This window comes from Paroedura picta, chromosome 15 (assembly GCF_049243985.1).
Source record: "Paroedura picta isolate Pp20150507F chromosome 15, Ppicta_v3.0, whole genome shotgun sequence".
Lineage (NCBI taxonomy): Eukaryota > Metazoa > Chordata > Lepidosauria > Squamata > Gekkonidae > Paroedura > Paroedura picta.
In genome coordinates, this window is record NC_135383.1 from 18,731,319 (window position 1) to 18,750,775 (window position 19,457).

The window sequence follows — 19,457 nt, forward strand, 5'->3', positions numbered from 1 at the left end:
CCTATATAATGAGCGGCCGTCGGACCTCCCGCCGCCCGCTCGCTCGCCGTAGGGGCCATCTTGGGTGTGGCGGTAGTGACGGAGCGCGGCTGCCCTTTTGTCCCATTCTCGTCTGAGGGCATTTCCCTCTCGGGTTGCCTAAAGAGAAGGGCGCGCTCGGTAAAAATCCGAGGGGGGTTTTGAGAGGCTTGGAAAGGTCGCCGAGGTAGAAGCGGGAGGGAGTGACGCCACGCCCAACATGGCCGCCGGGCGAGCCCGCCATCTTGGGTGTGTCGCGGGTGTCACCTGCCTGGGGCCGTTATGGTCCAAAGTTCACCTGTGCAGAAGAGCTGCGTGTGGACTCACCCAGTGCATCCCCTGTCCTGCAGTTGGGGGGTGGGAGAGCTTTGCCACTGGTGAGATCTGCCTCCCTTGGGCAGCCATCCAAGCCAATTGACTAGCCTTGACCGTGCCACTGTGGTGATCACCCTCTCCCCTCTCTTTGTAGCCGGCGTGTTTGGGAGCCAGGGCGGTTGGCCTGCCCCCTCCAGTCGCTTGGATTGCAGGCGATGCAGTCGTCTCCTCCGGTTGACAAGGGCTCGCCTCCTGCTGCACCTCATGGCCCTGGCCGTGCCTGTGTGTTGGGAGTAGACCTGGGCACCTCGTCTGTCAAGGCGGCCTTGGTGGAAGAGACCGACCAAGGGCCAGCGGTGATCGCGAGTTGCTGTAAAGACACACAGGCGCAGGTGGAGAGCCAGGCTGCTGGGCTGCAGGTAGGGATGCCAGTCCCAGCTTCAGGCTGTATGTGCCCTCCCCAAATCCCGCTGCTGCTCATCTCTCAGACATTGGGGGCCAAACTGCATGAATGAGTGAATAGAGTTTATTGTTTCCAGCCAAAGGCCATTACAATGCCAAGTAATATCATAGCGGTTGATATCAAATACAACAATTAAAGCAATATACACAATAGTCAATCTGTAACAAAACACAAGAAGAATTCAAGTCTCTAACTTTCTGGTGGCATAAATTTGGCTTGAATTTTCCTTTCTGCTAATGCAAATAATGACACATTGTAACTGATTAGGGGATTGGGATCTGATAATAAAAAGGCCATGTTGTCTAAATTCTCAGGAAAGTTCTGGCCCAACAGAAATCTCTTAATATATTTAGTTCTTGGCTCCAAGTATAATGGAGAATCTAAAACATAATGATGGAGGTCTTCAACCTCCATCAGGTGCTCCACAAATATACAGGTGAAGGACAAAAGGTACACCAGCAAAACAGCCTGAGAGTAGGGCTGATAGCATAGCTTGCCAAACTACATGGTAATTCTACCACAAAGTTGCCAAGGGGGCTTGCAGTCCTGTGCTAGCTGCGAGAACCTCAGGGGAACTCAATTCAGAAGTGCCACAGCGACCTAGTTGCACCTGGAACAGAGGGAGGAGGGGGTTTTGCCTGCCCCCCAGGCCCTTTTCCTGGCCTTAAGTGGCCTTGCAGGCCATTATTTGCCCCATAAGGGGCTGCCCATGTAAAAGTTTATTGTAAGCATTTTTCCTAAGCACTCCACTTATGGAGGCCCCATCAGTTTGTTCTGTAGCAGCTTGCCTTCGGTGATTGCAAAACCAAAGTTGGTCATTTGTGTGCTTAGAAGTACACTAGAAAAAGAAATCTCCCTACCTAAGCAGAAGTTCTGTGGCACCTTAAAGACAGCTCCAGCTTGTTTTCCTGCAATACGCCTTCCTCTCTGCAATTAGAGTCGATTATTGTCAGTTTAAATGCCCTTCTCCCAGGTGCAAAATAGCAGGATATGTCAAGCATAATGTCTTAATGACACTGTGTGTGCCAGGTCCAAGGGACCCCATCTGCCCACCCAAGGCACCCCCTCAAGAAAGCATCAGACCAGGAGTCCATCTAGTCCAGCATCCTGTCTCAAACATCAGCCAACCAGTTCCTCTGGACGGCCAAGAACAAGGCATAGAGGCCAAGCCTTCTCCTGCTTTTGCCTCCTGGCTCTTGATATTCGAAAGATTAGTACCTATGAATGTGGGGGTTCCCCTCTGTATAAAGTGGTGTTTCCTTTTGCCCATCCTGAACCTCCTGCCCATCAGCTTCAGTGGATGCCCTTGAGCTTTAGTATTTTGGGAGAGGGGGAAAAATTTATCTCCCCCTACCATAATGTAGTCCCCCCGCTTTAGTTGTCCCAGGTGCTTCCGCCTTTCCTCCTACGGAAGCTGCTCTAACCCGTAACCTTCTTGGTTTCCTTCCTCTGAACTTTTCCCAGGTCTGCAGTGTCCTTTTGGAGACATGCTGTCCAGAACTGGACACAGTGTTCCAAACGAGGCAGCACCATTCATCTACACAGGGACCGTTTTATTCTCCCTTCCTTAATAACCTCCTTTTCACGGTTGCTGCACACTGCGTTGACACGTTCATTGAGCCATCCCCTATAACCCTGATAACTTTTTCCTTCTCAGTCTCAGCAAGTTCAGTTCTTGAAGTTGGCTTTTTTTTTTTGGCCCCAATGTGCATTACTTGGAACTTACCAACAGTGAACTTCATTTGCCACACAGTCGCCCTCTTGCCCAGTTTGTGGAGGTCCTTTTGGAGCTCTTGACAGTCAGCTTTGGTTTTCTCCGTCCTGAATAATTTGGTGGCATCTTGCAGTTCGGCCACAAAACTACCCATCCCTCGTTCTAGATTGTGGATTAAAAAATTAAATAGTACCGGCCTCAATACCTATCCTTGTTGGACCCCACTGCCTACTCCAGGGGTAGTCAAACTGCGGCCCTCCAGATGTCCATGGACTACAATTCCCAGGAGCCCCTGCCAGCATTCGCTGGCAGGGGCTCCTGGGAATTGTAGTCCATGGACATCTGGAGGGCTGCAGTTTGACTACCCCTGGCCTACTCCCTTCTGTTGTAGTGATGGTCCCTTCTCATTCTCACAGGCCCCTCCACTGCCTGTGGCCCTATTCCTGTGCTCCATGTCCATGCCCTTTCCCCCATAGCACTGCCTGTTGTGTGCAGCTGCTGTGACCATGTGCTGTTACACGAAAAATGGACAATTCCAAATTAGTGACAAAGAGAAAAAAAATCTATCCAGTGGCTTAAGTCTCTTATATTATTTATATTCACTTCGACTCTGCCAGAACGGTCTCTAGATTGTTTTCCGTTTTCAGTCTTTCATCAGTGGCAGTGAGTCCGTCCTTGTTAATGTTTTTAGATAAACGCTTCTGTATCCTGGAGATTCAAGGCTGTGAGCTCTTGATCTCCACAGCCTTGAGCTCACAGCCTTGAATCTCCAGGATACAGAAGCGTTTATCTAAAAACAATAACAAGGACGGACTCACTGCCACTGATGAAAGACTGAAAACGGAAAACAATCTAGAGACCGTTCTGGCAGAGTCGAAGTGAATAAATAATATAAGAGACTTAAGCCACTGGATAGAATTTTTTTTCTCTTTGTGACCATGTGCTGTTGCATGCCCTTCCTCAGCATCGCTGGGAAGCCAGGAGCATGGGGGGTGGAGTACATGCAAGCAGTTGGGCAGAGCAAGGCGCTTGGACGGGTGGCAGGGGAGATGGACAGGTGGACAGTGTGAGTCTGACTGTGGGTCCTACCAGAAGAACATAAGAGAAGCCTTGATGGACAGGCCAGCAGTTCAACACTCTGTGTCATGCAGTGGTTAAAACCCAGGTGCCATCAGAAGGTCCACCAACAGGGCAAGAACTCCAGAAGCTCTCCCAACTGTTGACCTCCCAAGAATACAGAGCATCCCTGCCTCAAACATAAGAACATAAGAGAAGCCATGTTAGATCAGGCCAGGAATTCATCCAGTTCAATGCAGTGTGTCACACAGTGGCCAGAACTCAGGTGCCATCAGGAGGTCCACTGGGGGGGGGGGGGCTCTGAACTCCAGAAGCCCTCCCCCTATTGCTCCACTTCCCCAAGCACCAAAACGACAGAGCGTCACTGCCTCAAAAAAAGTGTTCCATCTGGAATTTGAGGTTAATAGCTACTCATGGACCTCAGTTCTGGGCCTCTGCTGCCGCCCCACCTCAAGATAAAGGGACTCCAATCCTGGCAGATGCGCATGTGTTTCATCTGCATTTCTCCATGATGTTTGCTCTTGCAGGGAAATGAACAAGATGTCCGGAAAATCGTTGCTGCTCTGGACGAATGCCTCGCGGCCCTCCCTCGGCAACATCTGCAAGAGGTTCGCCGCATTGGAGTCTGTGGTCAGATGCACGGGATCGTGTTTTGGAAGGCCGGCCAGGGTAAGCTTTCCTGATCGAGAGGCTTGTTTTGAGGTCGTCTCCCTCCCCGCCTCTGAGTGGCAAGGGGGTTAAAACTGCAAGCATTAGTCATAGGGAAATAGGGCCATGTGAGGAATGGCAAGGTGTGGGATGATGTGGAGGAACCATGGAGGGGAAAATCTCCCCCTACCTGCCCCCCCCCTTACCTTTCCTTCCAGGATTCTCTTAAGGCAGGCTTGCTCAGCCAGGGTTTCATGAAACCCTGGGGTTTCTTGACGGCCCTGGAAGAGTTTCCCGAATGGGTGGGAGTTAATTAATTTTTAATATTGTTTTAAAATTTGTGTTAAACATTGGGTGATATGAGAGGAAAGGGAAGGCAAGCTGCTTTGAGCCTCCTTCGGGTAGAGAAAAGCGGCATATAAGAACCAGCTCTTCTTCTTCTTCATATATGGTCACGCTGATCCACCCACCTTCTCCTAAAGTGGCCAGTGATGGGCCTGGAAGGAGTGGGAAGGAGAGGGGCCCTAGTTGGGCGTGTCCACAGCTCTGCTTCCCAACCATATTCTGCATGATCCAGCCACTTCTGGGCTTTCTCGTAGCCTGAAGGATGTTTCAGGAGTTTCTCAATGGTAAAAAAGCTGAGAAAGTGTGTCTAAGGGTTTGACAGCTTCTCCTGCCCCCATTAACTTCCAGATGCACCCCTAGGTTCACGGACCGTGCTCAGACCCTGCATTTTTTACTTGTGGATGAATTTACAAAGGGCCTCAGGTAGCAGGACTGAAAAAGAACTCTCTTCCCCCCCCCCCATGACCTTGGGAGAGGTGTGACCAAATGCAGCAGAGAGGTTAACCAGGGATCTGAGTCTGTATAAATCCGGTTCACAATCTGATCAGGAATCATAGCTTTGTGATGGAGCGCAGAGTTCTGAGGTTCCAGGAAAAGGTCCCCAGTAAAAAGATTGAGCATTGGAGGAAACGCTTCTGTCTGAAGCCCTGAAGCGCCCCCACTCAGAGCAGGTTTTGCTGAACTTGACGGGCCCGGTGGTCCACTTCCGTTGTAGGCTAGCTTCAGCCTTTAAGCGACACGAGGACGGCAAGGCTGGAAGAAGCTGCCGTCACCGCTCATAAAACCCAGTTCCCTGAACAGATCGGTTGTTTCCTGCCTGAGAGGATCCTTCGGAGACTCCCAGTTGCTCTGCAATTTGGCGCTTTGAACGCTGAAACCATTTACGAGGGTTCAGTCCCATCTGCCGGTTGTGTCATTTCCAGCCAGTTAGCCCAAGCTGAACCGAAAAAGCCATGCAAGTGAATTCTCAAATGGAGAGGCTTGATTTTTATTTTTAACATTTCCAAAATCTCCTGCTCCTGTAATGGGTTTGGCCTCTCTGGGTGTGTCCCTCTCCCCTAAGTTGTCTGTTCTTTTGAGTGGATGAAGCCTGCCTCCCTCTCTCTGCTGTTAGTGATACTTTCTTCCTTTCAAGGCTGGCTGTTAATGCTGCTTCAAAGAGCCCATTTGAACTCCAGGGAGATCAACGGGATGAGGCAAAATACAGCCGAGAGCCGCTTAAAGGGAGGCAGGAGGAAATGAGGCAGAAACCGGCTTTTCCAAGGCTTGTCTCCTTTATTGGCATTTTACGAACTGGGCCTTTTTTTCTTCTTAATTTCTTCTTGTTATTATACACATAAAAACACAACAGAACTAATCCATCTGATATCACGTACAGAAATAAGCCATTGGAAAACAGTATTGTTCTGTCCAGTAAAGAAAGAGAAAAAGCAGAGAAATGTATAAAGACAAGAACAAATACAAAAGGATTGGGGGGGGGGGGGGGGACGATGACTGCCATTCCAAGTTGCCATGCTTTCTACGTAAAGCTATTGAATCCAATTCTAAATAATATTATACATGCTAAATCTGTGAGTTCAGAGACCAGGATTCTGGGAGTTCATTTCAGCTCTTTATTGTGACCCCGGCATGATGGTACAAGAGGCAAAAACTAAACTGGAGAAAACCCACAAGCAACCCCAGCATGTATAGAAACAGTGAACACAAGGACCTTCACACCGGTTCGCGCTATTGGTCAGTTTTGCTCTGAACTGACTAGATCTGGTAGGCAGCATCTGACCACATGCTGGCCAGTTGCGTCCTCAAGATTACAATCCTGCCTTGGACCTTCAGCTCAGTCCTTGGCAGGTCTACAGATTCAACTGTATACGTCACCTTTGTAAAAAAAAAAAAAAAAGATTTAAAAAAATACATCACCTTAATCCAATATCAAACAAAATAGATAAATAAATAAATGAAAATGCCTCCGTCCGATTAAAGATCATTCTTGAACAAAATATATTCCGGAAATTTCGCCAGATGCTATATAAAACCGTTCCAGATTGTCAAAAAGTCATCTTCCTCCCCCCCCCTCCCGAATTAATCCAATTTTGTGAATTTCCCAAGTGCCGTTATATTCTTTATATTTGCGCCCCACTGCTCTAAGGGGAATCTACAGCGTTCTTCCAGCAATCTAGCTGCGACTAAGAGATAATTAATCAGCAGTTTTTCATTTACATTGGGAGTTTTCATAAAGATACATGTTGAGCAGGGCCAATTCAGCAGTAGGTTTTATTTGTCCCTGGGTGATATTAACAATCTCTAGAAGTACTGATTCCACAAATTTGGCTTCCATTGGACAGGAGCATTGCATATACTCTGGTTTCTCTTCAGATCACATACATCTCCATCTTTGGGGATTTTTCAACAGAGGCTGGAGAGCCATTTGACGGAGAGGCTGATTCTGTGAAGGCTCAAGGGGGTGGCAGGTCACAGTGGATGAGTGATAGGGTGGTGAGTGTCCTGCACAGTGCAGGAGGTTGGACTAGATGACCCAGGAGATCCCTTCCAATTCTATGATTCTATCTTTTACAAACCGGGCCTTTCACAGAGGGTTCTGCGTCTTCACACAGAGGAGCTGCTCTTGGGTGCAGTTCTCACCATCTGTATCCCTCCTCTGGGCTCCCTTCCCTGCCTTTGACTGGTTCAGTCTTCAGGGAGTTTTTTCCCTCCTTGCCCGGACTCCCGAGGTACCGCTCCGACCTGAAGAGGATTCTGAGAAGGCCGGAAGAGCGGATATTTAGTAGGCATACAAAGTGGGCAGGCCTGTGAGTCCACAGTAATGGAGAGCTAGCGTTCCATTTTAGAGCCTCTTGTGGCGCAGAGTGGTAAGGCAGCAGACATGCAGTCTGAAAGCTCTGCCCATGAAGCTGGGAGTTCAATCCCAGCAGCCGGCTCAAGGTTGACTCAGCCTTCCATCCTTCCGAGGTCGATAAAATGAGGACCCAGCTTGCTGGGGGGTAAACGGTAATGAGTGGGGAAGGCACTGGCAAACCACCCCGTATTGAGTCTGCCAAGAAAACGCTGGAGGGCGTCACCCCAAGGGTCAGACATGACTCGGTGCTTGCACAGGGGATACCTTTACCTTTACCTTTAGCGTTCCATTTACATTCCATACACTTTTCCCATGCAGGGGTTTTTACCCCAACTTCTACCGGTGGGGATCCAGAGCAGCAGATATCAATCAACTGCACAGTAGATCAAAAACAAAAATGTCCATCAATAAGTACCGTATCTTAACGTCAAAAAGCAGCGTCATAAATCATTTGCAGAATAAATCCACTTTTTCTACCAGGGATCTAAATCCAGCTTTCGACCATGTCCATAATTTCAAATTTTATTTATGTATTTATTGTTCACCTTTTTCACTTGGACCCAAAGCAGATTGCACAGAGGAACCCATTGAGGTAGGATTCACCCCACTCAGGTGGCCAAGCAGCATCACCACCCGGTTAAGGCTCAGCCATTTGACCCCAGCCTCTCTGGGCACTGCCCCAGCACAAAGTGGGCAGACTCTGGCTGGTTGCAATGCTGGAAAATCACAGGGAAGGAGCTTGGTGGTATCCTGTGGTCTGCGTGGGGCTGTCAGGTGTGGCCCTGCTTATCCTGGGGGCTGGAAAGCGGCCACTTTTCTTGCCAAAACTGAGAATCTTGCGTCTGCACAGACAGCTCAGTGTCCTCCGGAGCCCCTGGGAGAGTTGGTGTGTGACTTCTCCGCCGTGTTCTTCCCAACCTCTTTGGCCATTGCAGGTTGCAAATGGACAGGGCAAAGGTTTGAGCCCGACGAAACCAGTCGCCTGATCACCTGGCAAGACGGCCGCTGCAGCAGCAGCTTCCTGTCCTCTCTCCCGCCTCCGCGATCGCACCTCGGTGTGGCCACCGGGTTCGGTTGTGCCACAATCTACTGGTACTTGCACAACAGGTAGGCTCTGCCTTTGCTTCGATGGGCACCCTCCCTGCATTGGTTCTTTGCCTCTGATTCTGCAACGCGCCTTTGTGAGCAAAGGCCGGGAGCTAAACTCAACCTTACTAATGCAGTTTCTCATGTTGTGGAATAAAGTTCCTTTAATACAATAAAATCAAAGTCCAGGTGCACCTTTAAGACCAACAAAGATTTAATCAAGGCGTGAGCTTTCGAGTGCAAGCACCCTTTCTCAGACTACTGTAAGAAGTAAGAAGATCATAGTCTGACGAAGGGTGCTTGCACTCGAAAGCTCACGCCTTGATTAAATCTTTGTGGGTCTTAAAGGTGCTACTGGACTCTGGGTTCAGCTGCTATGCCCAAAATCCTCAGGAATATGCAGGGGTAGTCAACCTGTGGTTCTCCAGATGTTCATGGGCTACAATTCCCATGAGCCCCTGCCAGCGTTTGCTGGCAGGGACTCCTGGGAATTGTAGTCCATGAACATCTGGAGGACCCCAGGTTGACTACCTATAAAACAAAATGTGAGTCCAGGGGCAAAGCTTTATCCAAGGTGTGAGTTTTCGTGTTACATTTCCCCTTATGCTTTTGGTAACTGAGCACATGGATCACGAGAGTTTTGATATTACTGCTGTGTGAGAACAGCTCTATCGAGGCTGTGTTGAGGCCAAGGTCTCCTGGCTGGCTGCGTGTGGAGGAGGAACAGGGAATCAAAGCCGGCTGGCCAGATTAGACAGTGCTCTTAACGGTGGCACCATGCAGGCGCGAAAGGGAGCCCACACATCCTGAGCCATCTGGCCTCGAGCATGGGAACGCACAGTAGGGGGTTAATACAGGAGTCCTCCTGCAGAGGCTTCTGGGACTTTGGTCAAGCATACCTGAAAAGAATCATGGAAAGGCGCTCAGGAGGCTCCTTGACACATGCCTGTTCGGAAAGGAAGACATTAGAACTGAGAAAGTTTTAGAACCGAGGGGGAAGAGCTGCCCCGTAGAACATCGACATCTGTCTCATTGTCCTAACCCAGCTCCTCTGTCCCCTTGTCATTCTTTGGCTAGCCCGGATTTCTTGAAACGCTACGATGCTGCTGGAACCATCCACGATTACGTGGTCACCATGCTGTGTGGCCTGAAACAGCCTCGGATGTCCGTCCAGAATGCTGCCAGCTGGGGGTACTTCAACACCACCCAAAAAACCTGGAATACAGACATGTAAGTAAACCCTTCACGGGATGGGAGGTGGGGGGTCAGGCAGGGTCAGGCAGGTTCAGAGAGCACCCCGATACTTTGAACTTTGAGAAAGGAAAAGAGAAAGACTGTAAGGGATTGACTGTTGTGGGTTTTCCGGGCTGTGTGGGTGTGGTCTGGCAATTTTAGTCCCTGAATTGTTGACAGTAACTGGCTGGCATTTTCAGAGGGAGGATGTGGCAAGATGGGAATTTCTCTGTACCAAAGTGTGGAGTGTGTGAACAGTTGCCGGACATTTTATTTACTTTTTGGTGTGTGTAATGCATCACATCCATGTATTTGGGAATATCTCAAGAGGTGGGCTGGGATTAGGAAGTGTTTTTCCTAGATCTGGGTGGAGTTCATTAGCAAGTCCACTAGGAAGTGATTTTCCTGTGCTTGGGTGGAGTTCATTAGAAAGTCCATCAGTCAAGGTCTTGCCTGTCTTATCTGATGAACTGTTGCGAGGTGTTTTTAGAGTCCCGTGTTTTGTTTTGTTTCTAATTTTGGTGTTTTTTATGGTGGAGTAAAACTACCAGATCCCATCCACGCTGTCCAGCAAAACCCACAACAATTAGTTCGCTCCAACCGTGAAAGGGTAGGCAATTGTAAGCTGCTTTAAGACTCCTTTGGGTAGTGAAAAGCGGGATATGAAAACTGACTCTTTTTCTTCTACTACTGTGAATGGAATAAATCTAAGCATTGATCAACTAGGCCCTGCAGCAATTACTCATGACCGGCTTCCTCCTTAGAGCCCTGAGTCTGAACCCTCCACCTGGGCCAGAACTTCGCAAGGAGAGGATTCCCTTCCTTTCCCCAGCAGGAAAGAGACCATTGCTTTTTAGCCCATCTCAAGGTTTGCGCAAAACTTGTGCTTGATTCTCAGGGTTTCCATCACTAACCCAGTGTGGCCAAGCAGACTGTTGTTTGTGCATGTATGAAAGAGAGAGAGAAGATCTAACTGCTCGTGTTTCGCACCTGGAGCCACTAACTGCCTGGACCTCGGAACGGGTAGCATGCTGCGTCCACACAGAAGCTGCCTGTGCTGCTTGGTCTGGTGTGATCTGCGCTGTCCACGTGTGCTTCAAAGGCACAGGGCGCTTCCTTCTCCCTGAGTCAGCCCTTTAGCCTGTTTATGGCAGGACTACCTGCTTGGGCCGGCAGTGGCCCTTTGGGTGGAGGAGGGGCTTTCCCTGAGATCTTTGGAACCGGCAGTGCCTGGGGGCTTCCTGCATGCTAAACCAGGACCCAGCATTAACCTGCAGCTCCTCCCCAACAGAACAAGAGCTTGAGTCCTGCGGCACCTTTAAGGCCAACGTAGTTTGATTGAAGGGATACATTTTCGTGTGCCTGCATGTTTCTTAGAATCATAGAGTTGGAAGGGGCCACACAGGCCATCTAGTCCAACCCCCTGCTCAACGCAGGATCAGCCCAAAGCTCCCTAAAGCATCCAAGAAAAGTGTGTATCCAACCTTTGCTTGAAGACTGCCAGGGAGGGGGAGTTCTTCCGAACACATTGGGAGAAAGGGGGATCTCTGAAGCTTTCTTCCACCCAGATGGGGCACTGGTCTGGCTAGCTCCCCTTGGCCTGCCGCAGTAGAGAGCAGCTGAGCACACCAAGGCTGCTGGGCAAAGATCCGTCCCTAAGATTCTCTAGCTGGAGATGCTGGGGACTGAATCCAGGGCTGATTCTGCACTTAGTTTTTTTTTTTCTGCTGTCGATCCTGCTGAATTCAGATCTATTTGAACCCGAGTCTTTGTGCTTGGTTCCCCACCACCACCCACTTGAAATGAGGCTGCTCACCTCTTTCCTTTCCTAAAGGAATGAGCCAGTGGGCGGGCAGGGGGCAAGCTAAGCCAGCAGCAGCCTCTCACAGAATGAGGCAAATCTCTGCTGAGAGAAGTCTGGGATTCTGGAGCACAGTCACCTTAAACCTTTAAAAAAATAAATCTTGGGAGGAAAATCTTGCAACCAGGAACTAGGAAGTCTTAGAACTGGCGCCCAGCCAGGGACAGACTGGCACCCAGCCAGGGACAGACTGATTCTCTACCTCAGCCGGTCAGACGTTATTCTAGCAAAACACAGATCTACACTTTAATTCTGGGAGCCCTCAAAGCGGCTTGATCAATTCTACCGAGTTTTCTCCGCTTCTGGATATTGCGGGGGGAAGTTAGGGTCACCACGGCTCAATCAGATTGGTGGCAGATGGGAAATTTAAATCGCCCCAAATCAAAATGGAAATTGCATTCAGTGCACACGGCAGGAATTGAATTGACCAGCATTGGAATAAAAGCTCCTTGCAGATTCAGCCCAGGACTGTCTACACAGCCTCATTGCTTTCGACCCCCTCTTCCATATTTCCTGCAATGAACTGCCCTCTGACCGGAGGCTGGATGGTCTTGGACCACCAGCTTTGGCTTTGGGGTTCCTCTCTGTTGCCTCTGGCCTACCTCCTCTGCTTTCGAGTGCTCTGGGCTGAGGGACATGTGTCTTTTGTGAGTAAGCCCCCCCCCCCCATTTTAGCGTGCTGCGAATGTCAAATAGGTTGGTGAGGTGGTATCAATGGGGACTTGCAGACTCAGGCTTAAAGGTGTTGTGGGGCATCCACACAGCTCTCATTGGTTCATGATGGCCAAGGCCAGCAAGGCAAAGGTGGAAACCACGGCAACCGTGAGCCATGGGAGCAAAGCCTCCTGGTTGCAGAGTCCAAGGAAGGCAGCTGCACCCAGAAGCCTTTGCAAGAGCCAGAGAGCATTCTTTGACCTCTTCCGGGATTATTTCTAGGGTTGCTGGGGCTTTCAATGCTGCTGGCAGGTGGGGGAGCCCCGGAAGTAGGGAGAAGCATCACAGTGTGCTTGATGGCAATTGGAAATGATGTCGACACTTCAGAGACATCAAAGGGCGGAGACGGCTTTTGGGCAAAAATCTATGGTAGAATTGCCTTCAAACCATAGAGTTTTGCCCAAAAACCAGAGCATCATCCCCAAAGTGTCAGTGTTGTTTCTGTATGACCTCAGCATGTCTTGACGTTCTTCTGAGTTTGGGTGATTTGAGGTGATGAGGTGCATCTAGAAAGCGGGGAACCCCTGTCCAGACATGTCAACCCTCATGATTTCCCAGCAGTTGCCTTGTATGGTCAGATCAGGGCGGGGTCATCTAGCAGGGTGTGCCACTAGCCAAGTCCTCACCTCATGCCAGACTCTGAGTTCAAGACTCGATACAGGTGTGAGCCCTGCTGGGTACACATTGTTGGAGTGACCACCCTGTCATGTCAGTTTGCTACAACAGTAGAGCAGGCAACTCGGACCAACCACAAAAAGAGCAGAATTGGGCCAACCACATTTAATTTAACCCAAAGATAAAAGTTTCCAAAAGCCCAAGAAAGAAGTCGAGTACCGAGCATGCTGCAGGGAGACATGGCCATGTGCCGTGGTCAATCTCCCCCAAACAGGCAAGAAACGTAGTAGTTTATTTCAGAAACAGCATCACAGAACTCCTGCAGTGCTAAAGACAAAAGCAGTGGAGATCAAAAGGCAATTATAGAGGCAAACCCGCCCCCCCCCAATCTATACACTAGGGGTGGCCAGGCTGTGTCTCTCCAGAGGTTCATGTACTACAATTCCCATGAGCCCCTGCCATCACGCACTGGCAGGGGCTCATGGGAATTGTATTTCATGGACCTCTGGAGAACCATAGTTTGGCCACCCCCACTATATGCAATTCAGGTACACACAAAACAAGGCTTAACTTTAAATGTACGGTTTACAGCTGGCGCCTCTAGGCTAGCAAGAAATAGTCAAAGCATCTGATAGGCCAGAGCAGGGGTAGTCAAACTGCGGCCCTCCAGATGTCCATGGACTACAGTTCCCACGAGCCCCTGCCAGCGAATGCCGGCAGGGGCTCATGGGAACTGTAGTCCATGGACATCTGGAGGGCCGCAGTTTGACTACCCCTGGGCCAGAGCATGGGAACCAAAAGGCAGCAGGTTGGGGCTTGAGTGGAGCGATTCTCCACGAAGATTTCTGGGACTCTGGTCAATCAAGCCAGCGGCTCCCCGACAGGCACACGATATCGATCACTTTGGTGCAGCGTGATCCCGCATGGCTTTGATAACCCAAGATCCTCCCCCAACCCCCTCCCCCCCCCCCCGGACTCTCGCATCGCTGATGGCTTCCAGTCTACCACAGACTCCTCTGCTGTTTTTTCTCCCTCTGGTTTCAGCCTCAGAGAATCCCACTTCCCCATCCACTTGCTTCCGGAGGTGGTGGACCCCGGAGACCTCGCAGGGAAGAGTTCCTGCACGTGGCATGCGATTCCAAAAGGCACCGAAGTCGGGGTTGCTCTGGGGGATTGCCAGTGTTCGGTGTACTCCTGTATGCCGGAAAGCACCGAAGCAGGTACGAGCACAAGGGGGAGCGCCTTCTTTATTCTATTGATATATATTTGGATTTGTATGACCGCCCCCCCCCCGGATGCCAGCTTGGGGCAGGTTACAATTCCCCACTCCTTCCCCACATGCAGCCAGCTGGGTGACCTTGGGCTCAGCACAGCACTGAGAAAGTTCTGACCAAGCAGTAATATCAGGGCTCTCTCAGCCTCCCCTCCCTCACAGGGGAGAGAAAAGAGAAGGCAACTGTAAGCCACTTTGAGACTCTTTCTGGTAGAGGAAAGCAGCATATAAGAACCAACTCTTCTTCTTCTCCTCCTCCTCCTCCCTCCTGGTCCACTGAGGGAACCATGACTGGCCCAAGGTCACCCAGCAGGCTTCTTGGGTCTCCAACTGGCTTGAAGTTGCCTTCCCTTTCCCCTCCCCATAACAGACCCCCTGTGAAGTAGGTGAGGCTGAGAGAGCCAGCTTGGTGTAGCAATTAAGAGTGGAAGCTTCTAATCTGGGGAGCCGGGTTTGATTCCCTGCTCCCCCCAACTGGATGACGTTGGGCTTGTCACAGCACTGAGAAAGCTGTTCTGACTGAGCAGTGATATCAGGGCTCTCTCAGCCTCCCCTACTTCACAGGGGAGAGGAAAGGGAAAGGTGACTGTAAGCCACTTTGAGACTCCTTCGGGTAGAGAAAAGCAGCAGATAAGAACCAACTCTTCTTCTTCCGTAATATCAGGGCTCTCTCAGCCTCACCTCCCTCACAAGGTGTCTGTTGTGGGGAGAGGAAAGGGAAGGCGAATGTAATCCACTTTCAGACTCCTTTGGGTAGAGAAAAGCAGCATATAAGAACCAACTCTTCTTCTTCCGTAATATCAGGGCTCTCTCAGCCTCACCTCCCTCACAGAGTGTCCGTTGTGGGGAGAGGCAAGCGCTTGTAATCCACTTTGAGACTCCTTTGTGTAGTGAAAAGCGGGATACAAACAAACCAGCTGTCCTTCTCTTTCCCCATGTCCCTCTCCCCTCCAGCCATTTCCCCTCATAAACAGAAATGGAGATGCGGCTGACTGTGCATCCCCACCGGGACCCACCCTTCCTTGGGCCTCAGCTACCCATGTTGAATGCTGATGCTGACATTTCACAGTTAACTGGTGGAACTCCATGCCACAGGAGTTTAATAATTTATCAGGTGATATGACCAAGTATGGTCATGTTGACCCCCCGCATGACCAGTGATGGGCCTGGAGGGGATAGGAAGGGGAGGAGCCCCAGGTGGGCGTGTCCACAGCTCTGCTTCCCAACCTTATTCTGCACGATGGCACCACTTCTGAGGTTTCTCTAAGCCCGAAGAATGTCTCAGGGGTTTCTCAGTGGTCACATCCAGCAAGGTGCTTTTGATGTTCACATGTCTCTCTCTTTCTCATACACACACACACACACTTCCTTTCTTCCTCTCCCTCCTAGTCCTCAACATGGGCACCTCTGCTCAGCTGACCATCCAGGCCGCCCCGGGCTTCCAACCGGGAGAGTCTCCAGACCCTCGTTCGCCTGTGAGCTACTTCCCGTATTTTGGCAACCGCTACCTGGCCCTGGCTGCCTCGCTGAACGGCGGGAATGTCCTGGCGACCTTTGTGGACATGTTGGCCGAATGGATGGCTGAGCTGGGTAAAGTATTGGGAGGAGGAGGCCAAGGCTGATCGGTGGAGCAGGCGGGAGATCGGGGGTGTTTTGCATGAGCCACTTTTGGCCTGCCGGAAAATAATTTCTGTGCCGGATTAGAACCTGCTCTGGCTCCCTGTCTTGACCAGTAGCCGGTTACTGAGCGAGGCTGTGGGGCTGGGGCTCAGCGGAAGAGTACCTGCTCAAACCCCAGCGTCTCCAGTTCAAGAGGACCAGGCAGGAGGTGATATGGCCCTGGAGAGCTGCTGCAATACTGACCTGGGTGGATTCCATATAGGGCTGTTTTCTGGATGCTCAAGGCATGGGGGTGTGGCCCAGCACGGTGCAGCCTCTAATCTGAAGAGTTGGGTTTGATTCCCCATTCTTCCTCCATGTTCAGCCAACTGGTTGACCTTGGGCTAGTCACAGTCCTGGTAGAGGTGCTCTCCCAGAGCAGCTCTCCTAGAGCTCTCTCAGTCACCTCTACCTCACAGGGTGTCTTTTTGGGGGGAGAGGAAGGGAAGGCGAATCTAAGCAGCTTGGAGACTCCTTCAAGTAGTGAAAAGCAGGGCACCATAACCAGCTCTCCTTCGTTGGGCTCAGCACCTGTTTATTGGGGATGCCCGCCCTTTTTGACAGCACGCCCTCGCCGTTGCCATGCGCTTCCTTTCATTTCTCTGTCCTGATTTGACTGCCAGAGTATTTCTTTTGCTCACCTGGGATTCTCAGGCACAGAGAGCAGAGTTCCCGTCCTCGAGCGGCTGGTGGATTTGCAAAAGCCAGCCGAGGGGGGCTGGGGTGGGCTGACAACTAAGAGGCAGGTGCCCATGACCTCCAGCAACTTGGGAGGAAGGCCTGAGAGCCTCTTCAGTGTCTCAAAGCACTCTGAGTAGGAGGTGCTTCTCCCTGGAGAATATGCGCAAGGCAGGTTTCCCACCCGTTTCCCACTGAACTACCCCTCACTAGGACCGAGGCATTTTCCAGGACTGACGGACGCAGAACTGGAAAGGCTCCATACCGTTTGCATCTCTCCCTCCCTCCTCCCCAGAGTGCTTTGCAGGAGAGAAGAGGGTCGTGCGGGCTAATTGGCTGGGGTTCCCCCTCCCCTTCCTTTCCCCTTTGCGGCCCGAATCCCAACAAGATGGCTTTTTCGAAGGTAAACAACTAAATCTCCCATAAACCGCAGAACGGCCCCTCTCTCTCGGCTTTTAGCCGACCCTGGAAAGACAGCGTTAATGAGGATTTTCAATTACTTTTTCAGCTTTATTACTGTTTCAAGCACTTAATGGGCTGGATGCTATTAAGGCCTCGATTTAGTTTCTGGCCCCCTCCCTCCACCCCCCACAGTTACTGTATCTCCACTGCCTCTCAGAGGGAGGGAAGGAAGGAGGCCTGGCCAGCCACCGGTCTCTTTCCATCCATCTTGGTAGCTAGCGGCCTGGACCCTGAAAGACTGGAATTTGAACCCCAGTTTAGCTACAAATCCTTCTTGGCAGCTGTACTCGCAGGAAGAGAGTAGGGCGGCTGCCTTGTACACCTCCTCTGAGGGAGAGCCAGTTGCAGGAGAGGTGAACAAGGTCAGCCCCATACTGGGGTCAGCCATTTTGGATTCCGAGGCCAAACATGATTGGACCACGACTCCAGTCTTGTGACCAACCGGTTCTCCGGCCTCTCTCAGGCCCTGTTTTCCAAGCGTGATCTTCCTCCTCTTCAAGATGGGACCCTGTTTTCTAACTCCTGTGTCTCTCCAGGGTGATAATATACACAAATTGTTCCTCTTAACGGAACTTTCCTTCCTATCCTAGGCCTGGTCTGCGTAGGGCACCGGTGCCCAACTTGGTGGCTAAGAGTGGCAGCTTCTGATCTGGAGATCCTCCACATGCGGCCAACTGGGTGACTGTGGGCCAGTCTCAGTTCTCTCAGAGCTCTCTCACAAGGGGTCTGTTGTAGGGAGAGGAACAGAAGGCGATTATAAGCCGCTTTGAGACACATTTGATTAGTAAAAAGCAGGGTACAACCCCCCTCCCCCCGGCTCTTCTTCTTCACCTGCAGGCCCCTTTGGAATTCTGAGGTGGTGTGGTGGGTGCAGCCCTAAAATGGCTGCTGCAGGGAACAGAGCCAGCCACAAAACAGGTCTCACGGAATCCCTTCAGGTACATAGTGGACATTTTTGGGCAGCTGCTGCCAAAGTAACATTTAAAAAAAATGTACTGCCAATCAAATCTCCAGTGGCCAATCTCAAGGTTCACTGGGGAAGACCCTAACCACTTTCTAAAGCCTCTTTGCAGGCAGGGGCTCATGGGGATTCTAGTCCATGGACATCTGGAGAGGCACAGTTTGGCCCGCCCTGCAGTGGCTCATCACGCTCTCCTCTGGAGGAAGCCGTGGCACTCAGCTTCTCTCCGAAGGGTTCGCCTGCCCAATTTGTCTTTTTTAGGCCTCATTTTAGGTGAGATCCTTCCCTGCCCTTTTTTGATTTCTTGTCTCGATGTGTTTTCCGGCAGGTCTCGAAGTCCCGCATTCCGTCCTCTACCCACGGACGATCCAGGCTGCCCTGGGCCAAGCCGACACGGCCCTCTCCGTTTGCCCGACGGTCTTCGGCGAAAGGCACCAGCCCGAGCAGCGGGGCTCCGTGACACAGATCTCGGCCTCCAACCTCTCCTTGGGCCACGTGGCCCGAGCCCTGTGCCGTGGCGTGGTCCAGAACCTGCACGCCATGATGCCTGCCCAGCGGCTGCGGGAGGCAGGGACGACGCGGATCCTGGCCGGCGGCAGCGCCCTCTCGAGGAACGAAGTGTTGAGGCAGGAAGTGGAGAGAACGTACCCCTTTCCGGTGGTTTATGGGAGAGACTTGGATGCGGCCGTAGGGGTGGCCTTGGCGGTGCTGCACCGGAAGTGAGGTTGAGACCCAGGACAGCAGAGGCCCCTTCCCTGTGAGTGGGAAGGGGGTAGGCCACATGCGGGTACCCAGGGAGCCTCAGTGGGAAGAAGAAGAGGACCCTCACTCTTTGCAAGAAGATGTAGCCGACGTTCACAGATTGCCTGTTCGTGTCACTGAATATCCCTACCAGCAGAGGGCAGTACACAAGCACCGGCTGGTTCACGCTTGGCATTTGAACCTTCCGCCTGTGATCTGAATGGAGTCCGTGGGCTTTGGAGGTGCTGGGCCTGTCAGATGCCTCATCTGTGATTCCCCCAAAGTGTTGGTGGTGAGGGGGGGCCAGGGGGAGGGGGCGGAGGTATCCTCTTCAAACAAGTTAGGGAGCCAGTTGGCCTGAGTGGCAAGGGGGAAGCCTTCCACTCCCGTAAACGATCCCTCAGGGCTTGTTTTTGTGTCCATAATAAAAAGGCACCCAAGATTTCTCCCTGTTTTCCATCCCTGACTCTGGACAACCATCCACCGCTGCTTTCTTTGGTGTTCCTTCTTCTCTCTGCCCTGGCTGTGTGTGTGTGCTGGGACTAGGGTTACTCTTAGGCAGGGGTAGTCAAACTGCGGCCCTCCAGATGTCCGTGGACTACAATTCCTAGGAGCCCCTGCCAGCGAATGCTGGCAGGGGCTCCTGGGAATTGTAGTCCACGGACATCTGGAGGGCCGCAGTTTGACTACCCCTGCTCTTAGGGGCTGAGCAGCAGGATGCGCTAAATGTTAAAACACAA

The 19,457-nt window shown here is 51.4% G+C and overlaps 1 protein-coding gene across 2 annotated transcripts; it reads left to right on the forward strand.

The window, feature by feature from the left end:
• The first annotated feature begins 3 nt into the window (after positions 1 to 3).
• On the forward strand, positions 4 to 19,163 carry SHPK (sedoheptulokinase). Of its 2 annotated transcripts, none has more exons than XM_077312700.1 (8): positions 4 to 159; positions 488 to 752; positions 4,115 to 4,256; positions 8,370 to 8,541; positions 9,598 to 9,750; positions 13,988 to 14,163; positions 15,606 to 15,806; positions 18,305 to 19,163. In XM_077312700.1, the coding sequence occupies exons 2-8, from the start codon at positions 549 to 551 to the stop codon at positions 18,697 to 18,699; spliced, it is 1,443 nt and encodes a 480-aa protein (XP_077168815.1). In that variant the 5' UTR covers positions 4 to 159; positions 488 to 548; the 3' UTR covers positions 18,700 to 19,163. The 2 variants fall into 2 exon arrangements, with proteins under 2 accessions (XP_077168815.1, XP_077168814.1); XM_077312699.1 differs by lacking the exon at positions 4 to 159 and adding an exon at positions 168 to 395.
• The last annotated feature ends 294 nt before the right edge of the window (positions 19,164 to 19,457 follow it).